Source organism: Equus quagga, chromosome 6, assembly GCF_021613505.1.
Source record: "Equus quagga isolate Etosha38 chromosome 6, UCLA_HA_Equagga_1.0, whole genome shotgun sequence".
Lineage (NCBI taxonomy): Eukaryota > Metazoa > Chordata > Mammalia > Perissodactyla > Equidae > Equus > Equus quagga.
The window spans coordinates 62,169,155-62,193,107 of NC_060272.1; the positions used below are offsets into that span (position 1 = coordinate 62,169,155).

Consider the following 23,953-nt stretch of genomic DNA (forward strand, 5'->3'; position numbering starts at 1 on the left):
TCATTCCTGCAGTTGGGTGAGTCACAGAGTTTGTACTGATTCCCAGTTTTGGAAGCCAGCAAAAAATGAGGAAGATGGAAGGTTCCAGTGGGTGAGAAAACCGTGTTCTGGAGCCTCCTCGGAGGCTGAGAAGCAGAGAGAGACTCTGAAATCATCCCCTAGCCGCAGGAGAGGCTAATGGAAAAAGCCCCTTTCTTGGACAAGGAATAACCTTGAAAACGAATGCATGAGAGACCCTTTAGGCTGGATCCATCAGCCCAGCTCAAGAAACACCATAACAGCCAGGATGCAAGAGAAGAGCGTTCAGGGCAAAATGGTTGAGCTGATCCTCAGGAGCTTTCACTGAATGGAAGGTAGCAGCTTGGTGGGGGTGGGGATGACACCTGTGTTGACCCTGCAAACCCAAGGACCACTCTAAACACACGCAAAGTTGTTAGTGGAAAAAATATTCAACGCTAATGATCAGGATTCTCTTTTTCACTTACCCTTGTGATCAAGCAGAGTTTGAGGTCTCCCCATGATCTCATCCTCTGACGCATTCAAGTTCTGGATCAGAAAGTACGTGGTCATCTTCCCTTTACCTTTCACTTCAATTTCACCCCTCTCAATGATCTCAAACCCTTGATTTTCCAGGGCTCTGCACAGAGAAAAAAGTGCACCAGATGTCAGAGACTGAAGGTCTGAAACTCGAGAGTTGGCTGCAATGTTAAGAATGATAGAAGAGGAGAAGTCTAGGACACAGGACACCCAGGAGGAGGGGGCCTCCGAGACATCAGCTGGGGCCTGCTGAGGGGGACAAAAAGGCGTGAAGCTCAGACATTATGAACAGGGTGCCAAAGGCAGAGAGAGAACACAGGGGACCCACCAAAACCCTGTGCCCTGTCACCACCTTTTCTCCTCCAACACAGCACTCATCCCCACAGCCGGCATGCTTCTACAACCATGTCCTCAATGCCCCTGTGTGCACCATCCCCGCATGCTTCTGAAACAGGAGGCTCCTTGCATATCAGCTCTCTTCTTTCCATCTTCCCTGAGCTCCTGAAATAGCCTACAGTTGTCATCATGCTCATCCTAACTACCCAAGCTTCTCCATGACTTCTGGCTGCCAAGGGACCCAAGAAGAAGAGTATAGGGAGGGGATCATGAAAAGAGACAGATATGGGATGATTATGAAATGATTACTTTTTTGTTTATTTACTGGCAGCTGAGAGATGTTGGAGAAAAACCATAGGACCATGTAGACGAGCAATGCTTCAACTTCATGGTCAGCTGCCTCAACTGGGTCTCAGCACTTCGTCAACCTTGCCTTGTCATTGGTTGGTTTCATGGAGATTTCAGACCTTCACCACACTCCTCACATGTCCCGACCTGGCACCTGCTCCCCTCACTCTCAAGTTGCTGACTCTGCCTCCTACTTAGTGACCTGATTCATCTACAAAAGTATAACCATTTTAGGTGAGATGCTGTAACTTCTTACCCCATTGACCACACTCACCCTTCCCCCAACCTCAGGGGATGGGGTGTCTTGCTCAAGGACACTCCCTTCCCACCTCCCTGGGCCCTGGCCCCATCAGCCACTCCCTCTCTTTGTCTTCAGCTTCCTCTCCATTTGCATGCCCCCTCAGCCTACTAGCACGCTGAGGTCTCTTCCATCCGAAATAGAAGGAAAGAACCTCTCACTTGATTATCTCCTGCTTTAATCCCATACAAACGCTCTCTTCCTTTTATTCTTCAACCCATAATCAGTGTCTATGCCCAACATTCTACCACAACCACTCCGATAATGTCCCAAAAAGCTCTAGTGAATATTTTTCAGTCCTTGTTCCTATATTTGACAATTTTGTTCAATTCTTCCTCCCTAAAAATATCCACAAGGGTGATTCTCACTTTGAACTCTGCTGTATTTTTTCTATTTCTTCTGCCCCTTACATGGGCTCCTCTTCCTCCCACTGCCACCTAAATGTTAATTCTGCCCAGGATTCTGTTCTCTTTCCACTGTTCTTCTTACACTGCGTCCTTCCCCACATGATCTCATCAATTCTGTTGGCTTAATTACCACCCATATGTTGCTGACTCCAAGTTTAGCTCCCCAACCAACAACTTGACTCCAAATTTCATCCATTCATTTAATGGCACCTCTACTTAGAGGCTCCACAATTCCTTTGAATTCAACATGTCCAAACCTGAATTCATTGTCTGCCCCTATGAATGGAATTCCTCTTGCTTGCCCTATCTCAGATGGTGATGTCACCATTCAGGTCCTAGTCACCCAAGATGGAGATCCGGGAGACATTCAGAGCTCCTCCCTCCTCCTCACCCCCCATATTTAGTAATTACCAAGTTTAGCTGATTTTACTTTCCCCCAGATTTCCACTAACAAATGTTCTGGTTCAAACCAAACTCCTAACAAGTCTTCTCTTTCTCATTTCCTGATGCTCAAATCTGTCTTTACAGGGTCTCTAGAGTGGTCAGTGTCAAACAGGACTCTACCTTGTCATTTTCTCCAATCTCACACTTCTTAAGGGCTCTTTGTCACCTGCGGTGTAAGCCCTGGCCCTTCAATAGGGAACACAGCTCTCACCACTTTCTGCTTCCTATTTTCCAGTCCAGCAAAGCTAGATTGCTTGTGGTGCTCTGCACTTCTTCTACATCTGTGCTGTTCTGCTTGTTTTGCACTCCAATACCTTGGTTTTGGCTAAATCCTACTCTAGAACTCCTTGTTCAAGATTCAGCTCAGGAATCTCTCCTCTGCAGAGAATTCTGTTACTAGGTTAGGCACCCTTGCCCAGGCTCCTGTAACACGGGCTAGAATTCCCTCAGCCATGGGAGCACAGTGGCTAAAAAGTGGACTCTGAGCCTGTCCTCCTGGGTTGTATCCAGGCTCTTTCCTTCCAAGCCTACTGGTGACCTGAGGCAAGTTATTAACTTTTTAGTGCCTGATTTATTCTCATCTGTAGATAAGAATAACAATAGTTTATCTTCCTAGAGTTGTTGCAATAGTAAATGAACTAACATATGTAAAAGAGCTTAGAACAGAATGTGGCCTATTGTAAATTTCAAGAAACCGTAAGTATTGTTTTATACATATCTTAAACACACTTTAAAAATAATGATCTGTATGGGGGCAGCCAGTGGAGCAGTGGGTAAGTTCACGCACTCCCCTTCAGCGGCTGAGGGTTCACCAGTTCAGATCCTGGGTGTGGACCTACACACTACTTATCAGGCCATGCTGTGACAGGCATCCCACATATAAAATAAAGGAGGATGGGCACAGATGTTAGCTCAGAGCCAATCTTCCTCAGCAAAAAGAGGAGGATTGGCAGTGGATGTTAGCTTAGGGCTAAACTTCCTTAAAAAAAATCTGCAAATATTTCTTTCTTCTTCCACTAGACAAAGGGTGAGCAAGCTTTTTTGTAAAAGACCAGACAGTAAATATTTTTGGCTTTGGAGACCATACAGTCTCTATCATAACTACTCAACTCTGCCTTTGTAACATGAAAGCAGCCCTAGATAATATATAAATAAAGGAGCACGGCTGTGTTCTAATACAATTTTATTTACAAAATCAAACAGCAGACTGAATTTGGCCTGTGGGCTGTAATTTGCCAATTCCTGCACTAGATCACATGCTCCTTAAGAGCAAAAGCTATGTTACAGTAGAGGCTCAACAATATTTATTGTCTGACACAATGTCTTCTGTACGCGAGGGTGGCATGGAACACAGGTTCCCTCCACTACCCTCATCCCATGGCTGCCAGGCCCTCTATACGTTCTGGAAGGAGAAGGGCCAAGGGAAACCAGGAATAAATGAATGACTACCTGTAGGTGGTGGGGCTGAGGTGCACTTTGTTGGGAAGCCCATGACTTTCCATCCTAGAAGCTGTGTTCACAGTGTCACCAAACAAGCAGTAGCGTGGCATCTTGTCCCCCACGACACCCGCTAAGACTGGTCCTGTATGGATCCCCACTCTGATCTGCAGAGAGAGAACTTCACTGAAAAGGGACCATCAAATACTCTCGCTTTTATTTTTAAATTAAGGTATAATTTACATAAAATAAAAAAGATAGATCTTAAGTGTTTAGCTCCATGAATTTTGACAAGTGCATTTATCCTTGTAGCCACCATCCAAAATAAAATATAGACTACTTCCATTACTTTGCAAAATTATCTTGTGCCCTTTTGCAGTTCAGGTCCATCCCTCTCTGCAGAGGTAACCACTTTCTTATTTTTTTACCAAAGCTTAATTTTCCTGTTCTAGAACTTCACATAAATGGTATATCTTCATACTATATGCGAAGGATATAGGTATATCCTTCGCATATAGTAAGTATATCCTCTTTTGTATCAGGCTTCATTTATCCAAAAATAATGTTTTTGAGATTCATTCATATTGCTGTATGTATCAGTTGTTTGTTCTGTTGCTGAATACTATTCTATTGTAAGAATATATCACAATTTATTTGTCTAGTCTTCTCTTTATGAACACTTAGGTTATTTCCAGATTGGAGCTGTTGTGAACATTCTCATACATATCTTTTTGTGGACATACATTTTCATTTTTCTTAGGTATGTACCTAGAAGTGGAACTTCTGGGTCAAAAAGTGGGTGTATATTTAATGTTACAAAAAATCTTGCCCAACAGTTCTCCAGTTTGAACCATTTTACATTCCTATCAGCAATGTGACACTTCCAGTTGTTCCACATTCTCACCATCATTTGGTCTTCTGGTGGGTGCAAAATGATATCCTATTGTGGTTTTAATTTGCATTTCCCTGATGGCTAATGATGTCAAGGACATTTTCACACACTCATTGTCCATTCATATATCTTCTTTTCTGAAAAGTCTGTTCAAGTTTTTTGCTCATTTTAAAAACTGGGTCATTTATCTTTTATTGTTAATATCTAGGAGTTCCATATATATTTGGATATGTAATATATACGTATTACAAATATTTTTCCCAGTGAGTTTGTATATTTATTTTCTTTAACAAGCAGAGATTTTAAATTTTGATGAATGTGTTAGCTTGCTGGAGCAGCCATAACAACATACCACAAACTCATGGCTTAAATAACAGAAATGTACTTTCTCACAGGGCTGGAGGCTGGAAGTCCAAGATCAAGGTGTCAGCAGGTTTGGTCTCTCCTGAGGCCTCTCTCCTCGATTTGCAGATGGCCGCCTTCTCACTGTGCCCTCACAGGGTCCTTTCCCTGTGTGTGTGCATCCCTGCTATCTCTTTGTGTATCCAAGTTTCCTCTTCTTGTAAGGACACCAGTCAGATTGCATTAGAGGCCACCTGACAGTCTCATTTTAACTTACTCACTCTGTTAAAGGCCGTATTTCCAAATAAAGTCACATTCTGAGGTACTAAAGCTTAAGGCATCAACATATGAATTTCACGGGGAACACAATTTGGCTCATAACAATGAAATTTATCACTTTTTTTCTTTCATGGGTAGTGCTTTTGGTGTCCTATCTAAGAAATCACTGCTTATCCCAAAGTCATGAAAGTATTCTCCTATATTCCCTTTCAAGAATCTTTATGATTCCAGTATTTATGTTTAGGTCTGTGATACATATCAAAATTTTTTTTTTGCTTTATCTCCCCAAATCCCCCCAGTACATAGCTGTATATCTTAGTTGCAGATCCTTCTAGTTGTGGCATTTGGGATGCCACCTCAACGTGGCCTGACGAGCGGTGCCATGTCCGCACCCAGGATTCGAAGCAGTGAAACCCTGGGCCGCTGCAGTGGAGCGCGTGAACTTAACCACTCGGCCACGGGGCCGGCCCCTCAAATTAATTTTTACGTGTGGAGTGAGGTGGGATTGAGGTGCATTTTTCTCTCCATATGGGTGTTCAATTGTAACAGAATCATTTCTCAAAAAAAGGTTCCTTCTTCCACTGAATTGATTTGGTGCCTTGGTCAAAAATAAGCTGGCCTTAAATATGTAGTCTATTTCTGGACTATCTTCACTGCTCCAGTGATCTATTTGTCTATCCTTCTGCCATTCCCACCCTGTCTTTATTACTGTAGCTTTACAATAAGTCTTGAAATTAGTTTGTATAAGTCTTCCAGTTTTGTTATTTTCCAAAATTTAGAACTAGGTTTATATAGTTTGCTTTTATTTTTTGTGCTTAGTATATAAAGAGTCAACTAATTTTTGCGTATTGTCCTTGTATCCTGTGGCCTGGGTAAACTCGCTTACTAGATCTGGTGGTTTACTGAAGTTTGTTAAGGTTTTCTAGGTGCACCATTATTTGGTTGGTGAAGAATGATTATTTCACTTGTTCCTTTTCAAATTTATGTCTTATATTTCTTTTTCTTCACTTTTTGCACTGAGTAGTGCTTTTGGTCTATTTGACTAGAAGTTCTTATCTTTGTATTTATCCTGTTTTAGTTTGCTAAGCTCTTGGATATGAAGGTTGATATCTTCCATCAATGTTGAAAATTCTCAACCATTTTCTCTTCAAATATTTCTTCGGACCTATTGTCACTCTACTCTCCTAAGACCCCAGTTCCACATATGGTGGTCCATTTGATACTGTCCTACAGATCTAGGATGCCCTATTCCATTTTTTTCATGCTGTTTTCTTCTTTGTGTTTCAGTTCAGATAATATCTATTGCTCTGTCTTCAAAGTCGCTTATCTTTCTTCTACCATGTCTAGTCTTTTTTAAGCCCATAAAATAAATTCTTTATTTCTGATATCCATTACCCTAAGATAGATAAATAAATAGATAGACAGACAGACAGGAAGATAGATGAAGATATAGTGTGTGTGTATTACCATCTGTTTAAACTTGTCATTCCTCTTTTCCAGTAGATCCTTTAAAATATTTATCATACTTATTTTAAAGACTCTGACTGATAATTCCAACATGTAGGCCATCTCTGGAACTGCTTCTATTGACTATTTCCTCTCTTGGCTATATACCTTACCACCATTTTCTTGTTTCTTCTTGCATCTTGCATTTTAAATTATTTAATTGTATGTCCCATATTGTGTGTAAAAGTCTACAGTTCTTTACAGTAAATGACAGTACAGTACAGAGGCTGATAATATTTATCCCTCAGAAAAGTTCACACCCCTTCTTCTGTCAGACTGCTAGAGTGGAGACTGAGTGAATTAATCTGTATTTGAGTTGCATCTGGGCATCTTCCAGAAATATTGCTAGATTCCAGGCAGCACTGATTTCAAATATTATAAAGGCAAGATCAGGGCTTTCTGTCCAGCAGGGCTTGGGAGCTGAGCACAGCAGAACTCTGAGAACCTCTTTATGCTTTACAGCCAAGCTGCCAGCTTTCTGAATTGTGGAAGATCTCTTTCTGCTTTACAGACCAACAGTGAGACTTTTGAGGATCTCCTTGCTCTTCAGTCCCACCTGGCTTTCTGTACCTTCAGAGATTTCTCTCTGCTCTCAGAATTTCAAAGCATCATTGTAGTGCGCTTGGTGAAAGCCAAGAGTACCTCAGAGGGATTTCTCTCAGTTCCTTTACTCTAACACCACTCTTCCATGGGCCACTGCCTTGCATTTGGGGAAGGCCCCATATACCTCAGGGGCTGGGAGCTCTCTCACCTCTCTTCTCCTGTCTCTAGCCTTTGCTAAATAACCCCATGCACTTGGTGAAAGCCTATGGAAAAGAATTGGTAGATGAGTACAGACTCTGTGGCTAGGCCTTATCAAAGACAGGATCTTTGGGATTCTAACCTGTCACTCCAGCCCCAAGGTGTCCATTAAAAGTTCCCTAAAGTTTAGACTGATTTCTTCTTACCCTCACCTCTGGTGGATTACTTCTCCTTTGCCCTACTCGGGATGAATGTAATTATGGGTGTCTTCTCCTTGAAAGGGCTTGTCTCTTTCTAGAATTGAGTTCATTTCTATTTCTTTGCTCTCTGATGGATTATTTTTAAAAACTACTAGTATGGGAACAGAAGTCCCCTGCAGCTTTCTATATCCTAACCAGATGTACTTGTCTTTTGGTCTTTTCATGCTAGATTTTCTCCTCCCTGAAATAAGATTATAAATTCCTCTAGGAAAAGGAGTATCTCAATATTTCTCTGAATCCTTCAAAGCACCTAGTGATAGTGTCTCATGCATAGTAGGACCTCAGTAAATGTATATTAATGAGTATAAGGATGAAATAATAGAAGATCTAGGGTATAATTTAAATGTAGAAATGGCAGCATGATTCCTTTATTCCTTTAAGAGAGAAAAAGTTTTCAGTCCTTTCTCTTACTTCCTTAAATAAACCCACAGGATATGCTGTTTCTGGTAGATATTTAATGATGCTCACAACAATGTCCCTATTCTTATCCTAGAATTAATAGCCTCTTTTCCTGTTTTCTTCTCAGTAAATCCTCCACAAGATTTTCCAGGAATTCATTGTTTAATGTCATTCTTATTGGTGCAGCATTATTTACATCTCTGTTGCTATGCCTCTTTCACACACTCACACACACATACGCTCTTTCTATTTACACAACAGTATATTTTCAATTATTTTTTTCCAGTGGCTTACATAGAGTCCTTTAACTGAAACACTTATCTCTTATCTGACCTTCTTGTCTCTACTCCCTCATTAGCTCCCATCTTGATTTTTCATTTCTTACATTGGGAGTTTCATTCAACAGATGTATCTGTGTGTTTACAACAAGCCAGGCATTGTGGACATGTTGTTCTTGTGACTACCTAAGGCCAGCTTTTACTCAGAAGTCTGCAGTGGACACAATAACCAGGACCTGCAATATTTCTCAGCTTCTAAATCATGGTGGTGAGGGCGGGTATAGCACATTTTTCAGAATCTCCTGCATAGGGCTTTTAATTTAGAAAAATCATATTCCATCTTACAATGCCTTTGGCTATTTAGTTCATTTTGAAGATTGGACTGACAGGAGCAGAGAGGGAGTATATTTTAAAAGGCAGAGACATTGCTGTAAGCCATCTTAGGGTGGTTAGGGTCTGCTGAGCAGACAGAAGAGGGCACCTACTTTTCATCTCTAAATTTGTCCAACTTTTATAGTGTGAACAAACTTCCATACTTGGAAGAGTAGCTTCCTGTGAGAAAGGCGAGCAGATGTCTCGCTAATGGCCACGTAGTGGAAGGAAAGCTATTCTGAATATCTTATGGCACCATGGTGTCTAGCCTGCTGGCTGGAGGCAGTTTCACACCTCAGCTGAGTTCTGAACCTGTCAGACGGCGCATTGGATGCACATTTTCCGTAAGCGGAGAAAAGTTGGCTGTTTAGTAAACCTGGACCACTTGTTGAAATGCTTGAAAAAACACGCAGGAATTACAAAATTCCTGGCTTTCAAGATGGATTGAGCCCTACAAAGTAAATGAGGAGACATGCTCAGCACCATCCTAAGTTACGGACAAAGGAAGAATGAGAACCGTATATGTACGATAAATCTCATGAGAATCTCGAGCTATAAAACCTCTTCTGAAATTTGAGAGAAGTTAGAACAATAATATCTTAATATCTCGATTACTTAGGAACATATGCAAGAGAGGAAAAGGCTTGGGAGAAATTACCCATTTTAATTACTGTAATATATCCAGTAATCATCAGAGCAGCCTAATACACAGAATTCTCTTTTTTGTGTGTGAGAAGGTTGGTATTGAGCAAAGTGCTCAGCTGCTTTCTACCTGGATGGGCTCTCCAGTAACAGGATTCATCACTTCTTTTGCAGAAATTCTCATCCCCAAGGCAAAATTGGCCACTCTTTGAGCATGGCTTCCAGTAGGCACCGGTACACCCCCTACCACCATATAAGCATCTCCTATTGTTTCCACCTGCAAAAGAAAAAGAAAGGTATTCAGAAAATTTCCTTAATGCACTAAACATATCATTAAATACTTTTGTAATTTTCCACATAGTGTCAGCAGGACCATATTCAAGCTGGTGATTGTTTGCTACGGGTGTGAGGAGTGTGAGGAAGGAGGTAGAAGGAAAATGTCTCAGAAAACAACCAAGAGAGAGCAAAAATGCCTTCTGCTTTGGGCAGAAACAAATCCCAGAGAAGATGAAGCTGCTGGGGTAGTCATGTGATGGTATACATCAGATGTATATGGTCTGCATTAGACTTGCTGCTGAAATTGGAAAGAGAGAACCACTCCCTGGGAAGATAGTGTTTGCTCCTCAGAAGCATCTTAGCACTGGGTGTTGGCAAAGGATTCCTAAAAAACTAAAATTCCTGAAATACCCCCAATTCTCTTTTATCTCTTCCTCTACACCCCACTCCCATCCACACCAAACCCCAGACCAGTGAAGAGAGAGGCAAAGAAAGGCCCATAACAGAGTGCCTGCCCTGCCTGAGTGCACTGTGACGTACACCCCACGGTGTGCAAACACCTACTTTGTAGACCTCGTGGACACTGGTCAATCTGTCAAACTTGGAGTACATTGAATTCAGCATATTCACTATTTGGATAGGTTCGCAGGCAGCACAGATGTTAGTAAATGTCACCACATCGCTAAAAAGGATTGTACAGGTTTTAAATTCTCCTGCAACAGAAACCAAGTGTCAGTGACAGCCAAGAATATGGAATAATAATTCTATGAATTCTGAATTCAAGTGCCCCTTGGGAACCAAATCTGACCGTGCCTTGGGAAAAAGGAGCTGGATGCCATTCCCCATTCACTATTCACCCAACAGACATTTATTGAATGCTTGTCGTGAGCTAGTCATCATGCTAGGAGACCATATAAAAGCAGACAGGACCCCACTCTTAAGGAGCTCCCAGTCCAGAGAAGGAGACAGAGGAGTAAACAAATACTCTGTAAGATGTGATGAGGGCTGTGGGATGACAGACATGAGTTGAGTGGTCACTGGCTCACAGAGAAGTCCCTGGCAGGTGGGCCAAGGCAGAGCCTCAACTACCGGAGACCCAGGGTCAGGGTTGATGGAGACTGGTCACCATGAAGTGACGAGTTCCCTGTCTCTGTACAGAAGGGAAGCCGCCATATCCTCCACATGCCCTGCTAACTCATCTGGCTGCTTCCACTCTTGCCCCCGCTTTTGCTAATTTCCATATAGGAGCCAGATGATCTGTTTAAGTCAGATCCCTGCCTCCTCTGCCTCAAATCTTCCACGACTTCCGTCACACTTAGAATGAAACACAAAACCTTATCATGGCCTAGAAGGGGCCCCCTCTGTCCACACCACCTCTCTGACCTCATGTCTCCACTCTCTCCCTCCGGCTTACTCCATTCCCGCCACACTGGCCTTCTTGGGGTTCCTCCAGCATATTAAGTGCTTAAGGCCTCTGCACCTGCTGTTTCCTCTGCCTGACACACTCTTTTCTTAAATATCCAAAGGGCTCTTTCTCTTACGTCTCAATTGTAACCACCTCAGTGAGAACTGTGCTCACACTCTATCTAAAACAACAGTCCCCAGATCTCTATCCTCTTAGCTTGATTGCTGCCCTCTGCCCCATAAGATGTATGTGGCATGATATTTTATATGAGATTGTTTATTTGGTTACTGTCTGTCTCCCCACCGAGATATAAGCTCCATGAGATGGAAGGCTGTTTTGATCTCTGCTGTATCCCCACCATCTAGAGCAGGGCCTCGCATGAAGTAGATGCTCATTAATACTTGTTGACTGACGGAATGGATGACTCCTTGAACACAGCTGGATGCCTTCTGTATTATTTATACCTCTGATAATAATCTCCCCTTTGTGTAACTGTGTCTTCCCCTGGCCCACCATTCTCTCTTCATATTCTTCCTATTTTTCTGATCTCCTTGTTTTCACTGGCTTTTTTCCCTTCTTAAATAACAGGTGTTCCCTAGGGTTCAATACCCAAGCCTCTTCTTACCTCATGCTCCCTATATGATGTTAGCCATCATTTATGGAGATTAACCACCACCCATGCTGCCATAACTCCCAGATTGGTAGCTCTATCCTAGAACTTCCCATTGAACTCTCCCTACAATTCCTAACTACCTGTTGGTCGTGCTATGTGGAGTATTCCACAGGCATTTCAAACTAAACAGTTCTGAAACTGACCTTACCCTCCTGCCCTCAAGGCTGCTCTTCTTTCTGGTTCTGTCTTAGGATAAAGCATCACATCTTTCTGCACTAGAAACCTCACATTCATCGCTGACTCCTGTCTCTTCCCTTCCGCATCTTATCAGTAATGAGATCCTGCTGATTCCTACTCGTGCTGCCTTGACTCAGGACTTTACCATCACTCAACCGCACTTGAGCTCAGTTCCCTACACCGTGCTCACTACATCCGTTCCCCACACTGCAGCCAAAATCATATTTATAAAGCTAATTGCTTCCTTCCATTATAAGAAAAAAAAAACTTCCATGAATCCCCACATCTAAAATAAAAGACAACTTCCTTTTCCATGTAATTCAGATTCATCACTTATTACTGGAGCCTCATCCTTCCTGCCCAGCCTCCAGAGGCACCACTTTACCGTGCACCCCATGTTCTGGGGACAATGCATTGCAGTGTTTATCTTCACACTGCCTCACCTTTGTGCTTGTTATCCCCTTCTGCTGAAATCCTTTCCCTTCTTTTTTTGCTGAAATTAGACTCAAGGCCCAACTCAAGAGCGTATGCTTTATATAAGCTTTCACAGTCCCAACGTGCCCCATTTCTTTCTCTTCCAGTGTCTATTTATTATTAATTTCCCTGTCATCTGTGTTTCCACAGCACCTTCTGTGGTAGAAAGAATATGAATGTTGGTGTTAGATGGACTTCTGATTGGTTTCCAGCTCTTTTCCTCATAAACTAAAGTGAATGTAAATTTGCTTGGCTGTTGTGGATAATAACACCTTCCTCATAGAAATGTTCAGAAAATTAAATGAAATAGCACATGTAAAATGTCTGACACAGATCCTGGCACAATCCTTGCTCTTTAATGCACGTTAGTTTCCTTTCCTTTGGCCTCCTCCACCCCCATTAATTTATTCTGTATATATCTGTCAAACCCACAAGACTATGAACTCCTTTGGGTCCCCAAGACCTGGGACAACACCCTGGCATTGAGTAAGTTCTCTATGCCTTTCTGGTGAATGAACACTCCCCATGACAAATGGAAAGTGAGTTCAGAGTAAACATGGCATTCTTCCCTCCAGAAATAGCTTCCTCTCCTAGAATGGTCCTTAGAGGCACCCCATGATTTATATAAGGTGTAGGTGTATCATTTCTAGTTACAGTGAAGAACCCTATTCATGGTCACTGAGAAAAGAGGCCAGTCTCAAGATACAGCTTTAAATTCTTAGAGAATGTAATATATGTGTGTGCAGATGACAGGCACTTTTATTAATCTATATTTCACTCCTGTATTATTTTTATTATTCTCAATGTAGAGAGAAGAAAACTGAGGATATACAGCTTATGTAATTAGCCCAAGAACATGTTGCTAACAAGGCATGGAGCCAGAACCCAAACCCAGATCTGTCTGATTTCAGAGCCTGTGGCCCTAACCACTGAGATGCACTGCCTCCTGCTCTGAAATCCCTGTGAAGGGAAAGGAAGGCCCTACCTGCCGCAACCTTTTTGCCCTCCTTCAGCTGGTTGGCCACATGTTCAGGCAGCATGGCCTAAAGCAAGGTCTCTGTTTTCTTCTTTTCTATGGTCAAGTGCTTGGAGAGGACCCGCAGCTCCTCCTTCTTCCTCTCCAGCTGGTTGGACAGCTCAATCTCAGACAGTCGCTGCTGGTTCAGGAGGATGAGATCCCTGGTGGTGTCGTGGGGGGCGATATCAGAAAGATACATCTTGTGCGCCTCCAGCTCTTGCAGCCTGCGGAGCTTCGGGGAGCACATGTATATCATGCACCGCATGGACTCCATCCAGATCATCTGGCCTTCCCACCACGGAGAGAAACGCGACAATATAGCATGTCACCAACAGGAGATGATATCAACTTGCCAGATCATCACCCACACAATATGACTTTCTGTCCACTGCACAGCCTGTCCTTCCCTTGTAGCCAAATTTCTCGAACGTTATCTATACTTTCTGTCTCCACTCACTCATCTCCCTCTCTCTCCACAATGGCTCTCTCCACAGCTGCTTTTCTTACTTTGAGGTGGCTCCCGTCTGTGGCCTCCAAACTGCCTGCTGCAACACAAGCCTGGCAGCCTTTTCCTTCCTCAGCCCTTCTGCTGTTGGATGGCATGACGTAGACTCTCCTCCCTGAAATCTCGCTTCTGGGGTCTTCCCTGACGCTGCTTTCTCCCTGAGATTTCCCCTACTTCTTTCAATTACACTTTTAGGGTTTTTTCGGTCCATTCCTTAAATGCTGGTATTCCCCAGTATTCTGTTCTGATATTCTTCTCTTTGAGCATTCCACAATTGCATCTTAAACCATGCTAACAATGAATCTGAATTTCCAGAGGAAACCTCGCTCCCCGGACTCAAGATGCGTATTTCTTTAAAAATAGATATGTTCATTATTTTATTATAAAAGTAATACACATTCATTGCAGAAAAGGAAAAAAAGGGGAAGAAAATAATAAAACCACCCACAGTCATACCACATAGATAATTACTATTAGTATTTTGGAATACATGTTTTTATTACCAAAAAATGGGGTTATCTCTCATCTTCTTTTTGTAATCTGAATTTTTCACTTAAGATATATAATAGATATTCTTCCACAGCATTAAATATAGATAAGCATCCTGTTTTTGTGGCTACATTGGTTATACTATATTATATTTAAGTAATAAGCTAGCATTGGTTATATTACACCTAATTTATCACAACGTTGCAATAAACAAACTTGAGCCAAGTGTATAATCATGGCTCTTTTGTTAAAAGATATATTCTTAGATGTGGAATTGCCTAGACAAAGAATATGGTCATTTTTAAGGCTTTTGATACATACTGCCAAATTGTGCTCTAGAATGATTGTGACAACTTACATTCTCATCAAAGTGACTTTTTAAAAATTATTATTACCTATCTATACGTGGACGTATACAACTGAACTCGCCTTCAATCCCCTCTGCAAATCTTCTCTTTATTAATTCTCTCATCACACATGCACTTAGTGCCTACTAGGAGCCAGGCACACTGTGTTAGACTTGGAGAATACAGCTGTCACTCAAACTGGCAAAGATCCCTGCCCTCAGGGAGTCTACACCGTGTCTTTTCTCAGTTAATCACACTCAGCTCCCAGGCAAGAAAGTTAATAATTATCCCAAATATTCTCTCTTTTTTTCAACCCCTACCTCTATGGTCACCAATTTCTGCCTTAATTATCTTGTGAATCTATTCCTCCGTCACCATGCCAGTGCCACTGCCTGAGTGCATTCAGCGCTTTAAAGCTTCTCACCCGTTCTCCAGTGGCAGCCTCCACCCGGCCTCCCAGCCTCCATTTTCTCTGGTCCATCCATCATACACCTGCAGCGATCGTTCTAAACCTCAAATCTGATCACGGTAGATACTTAAAAATGTTTTCAACTGCACAATAGAGCTCAAATCCTCATCTTGCCAGCCTCATCTCCCATTTCTCTACTCTACAACTCATTTAGGGCTCCTCTTGGATGTCTCCACAGCTTTGCCTGTGTTTATGCCTAGAACACCTAACTGTCAGATTGTCTAACAGAAAAGACAGCTCAAAATGTGTGCTCTCTTACAGACACACAAAAATTAACTCAAAATGGATCAAAGACCTAGATGTAAGAGTTAAAACAATAAAAACTCTTAGAAGAAAACATAGGAAAAAAGCTTCATGACATTGAATTTGGCAATGATTTCTTAGATGTGACACCAAAAGCAAAGGCAATAAAAGAAAAAATAGACTAATTGGATTACATCAAAATTTAAAACTTCTGTGCACCGAAGGACACAATTAACAGAGAGACAAGGTAACCCATAAAGTGTGAGAAAATATTTGCAAATCATATTTCTTACAAGGGATTAATATCCAGAATATATGAAGAACTCCTACAACTGAACAACAAAAAAACAAACTGATTAAAAAATGAGCAAAGTACTTGAATAGACATTTCTCCAAAGAATATATACAAATGGCTAATAAGCACATAAAAGATACTCAACATCACTAATCGTTAGGGAAATGAATATTAAAACCATAATGAGATACCACTTAAAACCCATTAGAATAAGCAATTATCAAAAAAAAAAAAAAACCCAGAAGATAACAGGTGTTCACAAGAATGTGAAGAAATTGGGATCCTTGAGCACTGCTGATGGGAATGTAAAATGGTATAGCAGCTTTGGAAAACAGTATGGCAATTCCTCAACAAATTAAACATAGAATTACCATATGACCCAACAATTCCATTTTTGGATATATACTAAAAAGAAATGAAAGCAGCGACTTGATAGACATTTGTACACTCATAATTCACAATAGCCAAAAAGTAGAAGTAACCCAAATGTCCATCAACAGATGAATGGATCAGCAAATGCAATGGAATAATATAATTATACTAATCTAATGATAATTCAGCCGTAAAAAAGAAGGAGATCCTGACACATGCTACCACATGGATGAAGCTTGAAGATGTTATGCTAAGTAAAGCAGCCCATCACAAAAGGACAAATACTGTATGATTCTACTACTATGAGGTAGCTATAGAGAGGGCCGACTCAGAGACAGAAAGTAAAATGTGCTTGTCAGTGGCTGGGGGAGGGGGAATTGCTTAATGGGAATAGAGTTTCAGTTTTGCAAGATGAAAAAAGGTCTGGAGATGGATGGTGGTGATGGTTGCGCAACAACCATTAAATAAGTGAATGTACTTGACGCCACTGAACTGTGCATTCAAAAATGGTTAAAAGGATAAAGTTTATGTTAGTAAATTTTACCACAATTGAAACAAAAATGAATACGAAATGTGTGCCCTATTAATAGTAGGTCAGATGATCACATTGCTATCTAAAGGACAGACATTACATTAATACCAATAGTACCACATACATTCTGAAAACTTTGGTAACAGAGACCAGAATTTTATAATTGTGTATATATGTATGTATACACATATCTATTATATATGTGGTATAATATATGTGATATAATAGATATGTCTAATTAGAGTTCATTTATTTCTAAACCAGAAATGGTTGAGGAAATAAAATATATTGTTTACAGATCAGGCCAAATGGAAACATCAGAAAAAAACAACTGTTCTCAATGTAGTCCCTGCTCCGCTTTTTCACCATTTTTTTGAGGGAGGAAATTGGAAAACTCTGCCTCCCTCCTTTCTGACCAGTCTCCAAACAGCAGAGAACAGGGGGAAGGGGTGAGTCACTACCTCGTAGTTTGAGGGGGGGTTGAATTTTCCATGCGTCAGGCATCATTTCCCTTCGTGCCTTCAGGACAAATTGACTGTTGATAAATTTGCAGATGCTGACAATGTTGAAGGTAACTTGGGGATGAACGATGGAGAAATACTCATTCAATCGAATCTTCTGGGTTTGGAGTCCTGGGACGTACTTCTGAATATTCACTCCAGCTTGCTTGACCCTCAGCTAGTCACAGAGGACAGATGTAAGAATGGGGCATAAAGAGCAACCTGCACCGTAAGCTTTCCCTTAGAACTAGCATTCGGGCCATGCTTTGCGACTCTCTGGGGGGAAGGGGTAAGTAATGGAACAAACACCAGGGAAGTAATAAATATTAGTCTAAAAGTCAAATCTGCAGCTAATCTCTGAAAGAGAAAAGTATGAGAATGCTCGAAAGCATATCTCTGACTAACCAGAAACAGAGGTTAAAGCTCTCATTGGGCTAATAGTGCTTCCCTAGCTCTGTGAGGCCTCTGTTTCTGTCTTCCTGTCTCTCTGTCTCTATCTCTCTCTCCCTCTCTTTAGACTTAATTAATAAAGAAACTTGCAAGTTCTGTAGCATTAGATCTGACACCCAGCCCTGGGTGAAGGAGTCCATCACAGAGATGGGGAAACACCTTCTGTCTCCAGGGAACACACAGAAGGAAGAAGCAAAATGAGCATCATTTACATGAAATGTCCAGTGTCAGCCCAGGCTGTCCAGGAATACTTAAATTCACTAACCATGGGGACTTTGTTAGGCTATAGAAATCAACCTGACCTTATGCAATAAGTATCATTAAGTTTTGTTATTTTATGCCCAAAACTTAAAAAGAAAGGGATTTTTTTAAGTAGATCAGAATTTAAAATATTAGTAGTAGCAATAATAATAATATCCTCATGGCACTGGGGGAAAAGCTGGGGTACATTGCTTCATAATTCCCTAGTTGTTTCTTATAGGGGTGTTTATTTCCTCAGCTGGATCAATGCTTTGCAAACAGAGATGACCCTCAAATGTCCTAGAATCTGTATCTAGCAGTCCACTGGTAGATGATGATTCAACATGTCTATGCGTAAAAATAAATATCAGGGAAAAACCACAATGACTGAAGGCATTTTAACTGATTTTTTGGACCAAATTTACTTTGCCTAATTGCCGTTTACAAGAGCTTATAATCAGTTTAGTTGACATACATTTTATCCATGGTAACTGATAGCGACCAAACGTTATGCGTTAACGGTCATCCTCACAATTCCCACAGAACAGTGGCCTGAGTTGGCACAGACCTCTCTGCCACCTCCAAGATGCAGAAAGTGTAGCTTGGTGGAATTGAGACATCCACGGTAGCCACAAGGATGGCAAGTGGTCATGTTGAGAATTCCACCCTGCCACTGCTACCGACTTTTGTCTCTTGGTGTAGTGAATTTTAGGGTCAGTTCCATTTTTTCTAATGGCAAACTTTCTCATGCACTCACTAGTTCAAATCCCTTGGCAGTGCTTCCTTCAATACCTATCAAGGAGATCCTGCATTCTGGTTTCTGGAGGATGCCACAATGAAAAGGAAGTCGATGGACCTGCCAGGCTAAATCCTGATCTCCCAAGTCCTGGGGACTTGAAAGTCCCCACCAGCCATAAAAGACCATACACCATACTCCCTCCCAGGCCTATCCACAATCCAAGCTACAGAGGGAAAGGGCCTCTTACTGATTCATCAAATACAATGTGGAAAGGAAAAGCATTGCAGAACGTCTTCTCTTCAATCCAGAGCCTCTTGGGATAAATCGGCACAAAGTTGTTCACGAGATGCCCTGGATGTAGAAAAAGAGAGTTCTGTTCACAGGCCACTCGCAGCACGAACCTGGCACAGAGCAGAGCTCGGGACAGTATCTTAAACGGCTCAAAGGAAAAATGCAGTCCCTGCTCTTCAGCACGGGCTCCCTCAGCATCTCCAGATGGCCACGGCAATTCTTCTTCCAAATTAAAACAAACAGAAAACTTGCTACCAGGTTGAGAAGCCCCCTTGCCCCCTGCCAAGTTTCTGCCCGCCGCTGAAGAGTTTCTGGGCCAATTGAGTACGTCTCGCCATGAAAACAGAGTCGGCATTGAAACGGTGACAGCCAGACAATGAGCTAGCAGAGTAGAGTGTGTGTGCCGGCCCAGCGTCAGGGACATTTGCCATGGAGCTTTTTAGACTGACAGTTTGGGGTGGCACATGAAAATTTAACCAACAGCCCTATTTGGCAGGGGGTAGAGATTCGAAATGGAGCCTTTTTGATATGAAAATCTCCCAGACAAAGGATGTCAATTGCGTGTTTGACTCACTTGCCATGGCTTGAGGGACTTAAAATGCAGCCCTTTGAGCGCCGCAGCCCTTATCCCAGATGCATGTCAACATGGCCCATGGGGACGTGATGAGGAGCACTCTGGCTCTCTTCTCCCAGTGGGTCGGAACCCTTATTCTGACTCAGGTGTTAGGTGCTGATCGTAAGATCAGCTCAGTGCCAACCAGGGCACCTCTCTAGAGCCTTCATTATTAGTGTCATTGAGTTGATTCTAACTCCTAGCGACCCTGTGGACAGCAGAGCAGAACACTGCCCTGTCTTTTTGCGCCATCCTCTCACCTTCTGGCGTTCTATCAGACAATGCTCCACTGCTATTCATAGGGTTTGCATGGCCAATTTTTTTGAAAGTGGGTGGCCAGGTCTTTCTTCCTAGTCTATCTTAGTCTGGAAGCTCTGCCGAAACCTGTCCACCATGGGTCACCCTGCTGACATCTGAAATATCAGGGGCATAGCTTTCAGCATCACAGCAACATGCAGCCGCCACAATACGACAATCGACAGACAGGTGACGTGATTCCCTGACTGGGAAACGAACCTGGGCCTCACAGTGAGAATGCCGAATCTTAACCACTTGACCACCATTAGAGAGCCTACTGCCTTCATTTTTCAGGTGGAAGATGGAGGACCTTGTCCAAGATCACACAGCTCCTCAGGGACAGAGCCAGAAGTCTGCTTTCTTGGCTCTTGGTCCAGTGTCCTTTGCACTACTAGGCACCATGGTTACTGTCCACAGACTTCTAGGCCAGAATGCATCCCAGGCCTGAGGAGTAATGAGGAACTTCATTGTTCTTGGTAATATATCAGTACTCATCCTCCTTCTCTTCAACGCAGTCACCAAGTGGGACTGAATCCCATCCTCTCTCCAGGGGCTTTCCCTGATTACAAGAGAGACTGTGTCTCCGTGTCACCCAGCACAAATAAAAGGGGCAAAGGAAGGCAAGTTATAGTCTGACGTTTTAAAGTTAAAAACCATGCCTGCCAAATCCAAGCTCTGCAGAAATCAGGGACGTCATAGTCATAGAAGCTTCACCCATTTGTGTTCACCAGGCAGTCACTGTGCTCTGAGAGCCGGGGGTGGGAGAATAGCCCACTCACCTTTTCCTAACATGACCATACTTCTCACAACTTCCCAGCGGGACTTCTTCACCAGACAAACTGAGACACTCAAATATTTCTCCTTCATCCTAAGGAAAGCTGTGTCCAGGGCCTGCAGATGGCAGGGAAAGAAGCATATGTGCCTGGTCATGTGCCTGGTCATGGAACTGGAGATGCACAAACCCCATTTGCTGTGATTAGGGCCAGAGGAACAGTGACGGGGTATGAGGTCAATTCTACCAAGCCTTCGTAAGCCCCTAAATTTCTAATAACCCTCATGTTGTTTCTCTATCAAAAGCAGCAAGAACTTTTTACAAAATCTCAAGAGGGGCTGGCAGGAAAATCACACATGATCATCTTCTCTTCCTGTGGTTGAAGATTCTGCAGTGAACGGATTTGAAGTGGACTTTGAATGCTCTAAGATATGAACACCGTGTGCTCTAGGAATCACAGGCTTATCTGGATATTTGTACAAGCTCTGTGGATAGGAGGGCTGGGCCACTAATATATGTAATACCCAAACAGATAATGCTCACTCCACAGGTTGCAGTTGAGGCAGCCGATCACAGGATCACGAGTTGATGCCAGAGCCCTGACTGGCCTCAGCTGCAGAAGCAGGCACTAAGGACTTGAAAGGTCAATTTGCTTTAGGAGGATTCCAAAATAAGCCACTAGATCCAAATTTTAAGCCCTTTATATTGATATTTTCCAGGCTAAGGTACACCCCAGAAAGCCTCTCAACGTATATCCAGGTTATCTTAACCCAGTGGTTCTCAACCAGGAATGATTTTGTCCTGTACCCCAACCCTGGGGACACTTAGCAATGCCTGGAGACATTTTTGATGGCCACAATTGGGGGCGCAGGGTACTACTAGCATCTAGTGGGTGGGTAGAGACTAGGGGTGCTGCTAAACATCCTATAATGCACAGGACAGCCTGTCATAACAAAGAATTATCTGGTCCAGAAGGTGAATAGTGCTGAGATTGAGGAACCCTGCCTTGACTCCTCTATTAGAAGGTCCAGCTGATTCTCCCACTAGGAGGGACGGCTTTTGTTTTTTGTTTTTGTTTTTTTTAATTAGGAAGATTAGCCCTAAATTAATATCCACCACCAATCCTTTTCTCTTTTTTGCAGAGGAAGACTGGCCCTGAGCTAAGATCCGTGCCCATCTTCCTCTACTTTATATGTGGGACAACTGCCACAGCATGGCTTGATGAGCGGTGCCATGTCTGCACCCGGGATCCAAACCTGCGAATCCCAGGCTGCTGAAGCAGAACGTGCAACTTAACCGCTGCGCCACTGGGCCGGCCCTGGGAGGGAATGCTTTTTGAAGACGTAGCAAACCCAGTACCTCTTGGTCTCTCTGGATGCCCTGACTGCCTTGTAGCCTGTTTGGCTTTGCCCTTCTCAGCTGTCTGGGAGACTTCTGCACAATCAGAAATACAACATGCTCCTTCTTCCCTGTCCTCTCCTCTTCCTCATTCACGTCAAGGATATCCATGGTCACTTCAGTGTTGAAGAAGTCTTTGGCTACAGCCTCAATGATACCTGCAGGAAGCAGAAGAATACCTCATAGTAAGGGATGGCAGAAGGCAGTTGTGTCAACAAAAATCACAAAATAATCAAGTTATACAACTTCTGGTGAATATTCCAGAGCTCACCACGCCCAGGCCCTGCATCAAGATAGGCAGTATATGAAAGATCAATAAAATTAAAAAAACTTACAGGCAGAGATTTGAGTTATATGTGGCTGGATACCAAATATATTCCTGCCACTTTAATTTCTAGGTCAGCATCTATTTATTTGTTTATCTCAGGGAGGCATTTAACCCTTGAAACAAACTCTGGAGATAATGGAAGCAAAATTCAGTTGTAAAAGCATTAAAGATGGTGGTGTTAAGCGTTCCTCTGGGAATCTATCCGAGGGTTGTAACATAAAGCATGGGAAAAGCATGCATGAAGATGCTCATCACAGCACTGTTTATAATAGCAAGGGAGAGTATCAGCTGAGTCCAACAATAAGGGACCAGCTAATCACAGTAGGAATATCACTCAGCATTGAAGATGGTGGTTTTAAAGACTGTGAAAACATGAAAGGATACTTTTTCTATAATACCGGATACCAAAAAAAAAGTTGATATAAAATAATAGATGCAGAATTATCACAACGATCTAACGACCTGCATAATTTTAAATGTTGATGTGAAAATGAAATTATTCCTTCTTTTGGCACTTTGGAAACTTATTTTAAAGACTCAGAACTTTGGGAGTAATGGTTAAGATGGCTAAGAATCAGGCTATAGAAGAAATGGAACTTTAACTTCCTACCCACAGCTGGCTATTGGCCATTCTGCAGAATTTGTGGGGAAAGCCATCCTTACTCCAGAGGCCTCACAGTTCTGAGACTGGTGAAGCCATTCCCATACCTGGTACGATGTGGCACAGACCACTTCTATCAGAGTAATAGTGGAGAAGCGTTTTCCCATCTGCTTCTCTCTCCACACGAAACGATGGTGCATTCATCTCCTAATGAAAAGACACAATATGTTTTTCCCAGTGAACGAAAGTTAGTTAAATTATGCTTTGGAGGCCTTGTGAAACAACAGTACTTATCCACCACATCACACAGAACTATGTCCCAAACCCCCTCCAATCATTGAAAAATAAAATCTACCATGGTTTCAGCTCCTATATTGTCAGGAATTTTATATTATACCTAATTCCCTAAGCAACTCTATATGGCAAGCATTATACTCATTTTAAAGAGGAGGAAACTGAGACCCGGGAAAGTTAAGACTAGATTAATGGTGGAATGACATCTCATGGTAGATGTCTGCCGGGAAACAAGGATGAAGATTTTGCCTGGGGGAATCCCCAAGAAGGAATTTTCTCCCCTGTTTGATTCATAGGCAGCTCAGCACCCTGACTTTTGGTCCGAATGAGGGAAGAGATTAAGGAGCTGAGTTCCTTCCCAGATCTTTGCTCTCCTCCACGAGACAGGAGGGGTTGCTAATTAAAATGAGATTCTTTTTCAAATATTTATTTTATCTTTCCAAAAGCATATACATAAAGAATGCATGTGTTTGTGTGTATGTGTGTTTACATCTTGACTGAATCTAAAGAAGATTAGAGGCAGCACATATAAAAAGCCTATGGTAAAACAGGAAATTAAAAATTATTTTTAAAAATTATATCTAAATCCTACATCTGTGTGATGTAATGAAAACAGAATAGCAGAGTACAGAAGGGC

General features: G+C 42.3%; 1 protein-coding gene across 1 annotated transcript in view; it reads right to left on the reverse strand.

The window, feature by feature from the left end:
* LOC124240732 (guanylate cyclase soluble subunit beta-2-like) overlaps positions 1 to 23,953 on the reverse strand; it is a 62,675-nt gene that overhangs the window by 11,077 nt on the left and 27,645 nt on the right. Inside the window, 10 exon segments of the mRNA XM_046663862.1 lie at positions 486 to 637; positions 3,820 to 3,974; positions 9,649 to 9,795; positions 10,359 to 10,507; positions 13,509 to 13,829; positions 17,255 to 17,471; positions 18,970 to 19,073; positions 20,703 to 20,814; positions 22,055 to 22,251; positions 23,130 to 23,229. Of these exon segments, the coding sequence (XP_046519818.1) occupies positions 486 to 637; positions 3,820 to 3,974; positions 9,649 to 9,795; positions 10,359 to 10,507; positions 13,509 to 13,829; positions 17,255 to 17,471; positions 18,970 to 19,073; positions 20,703 to 20,814; positions 22,055 to 22,251; positions 23,130 to 23,229 (1,654 nt within the window).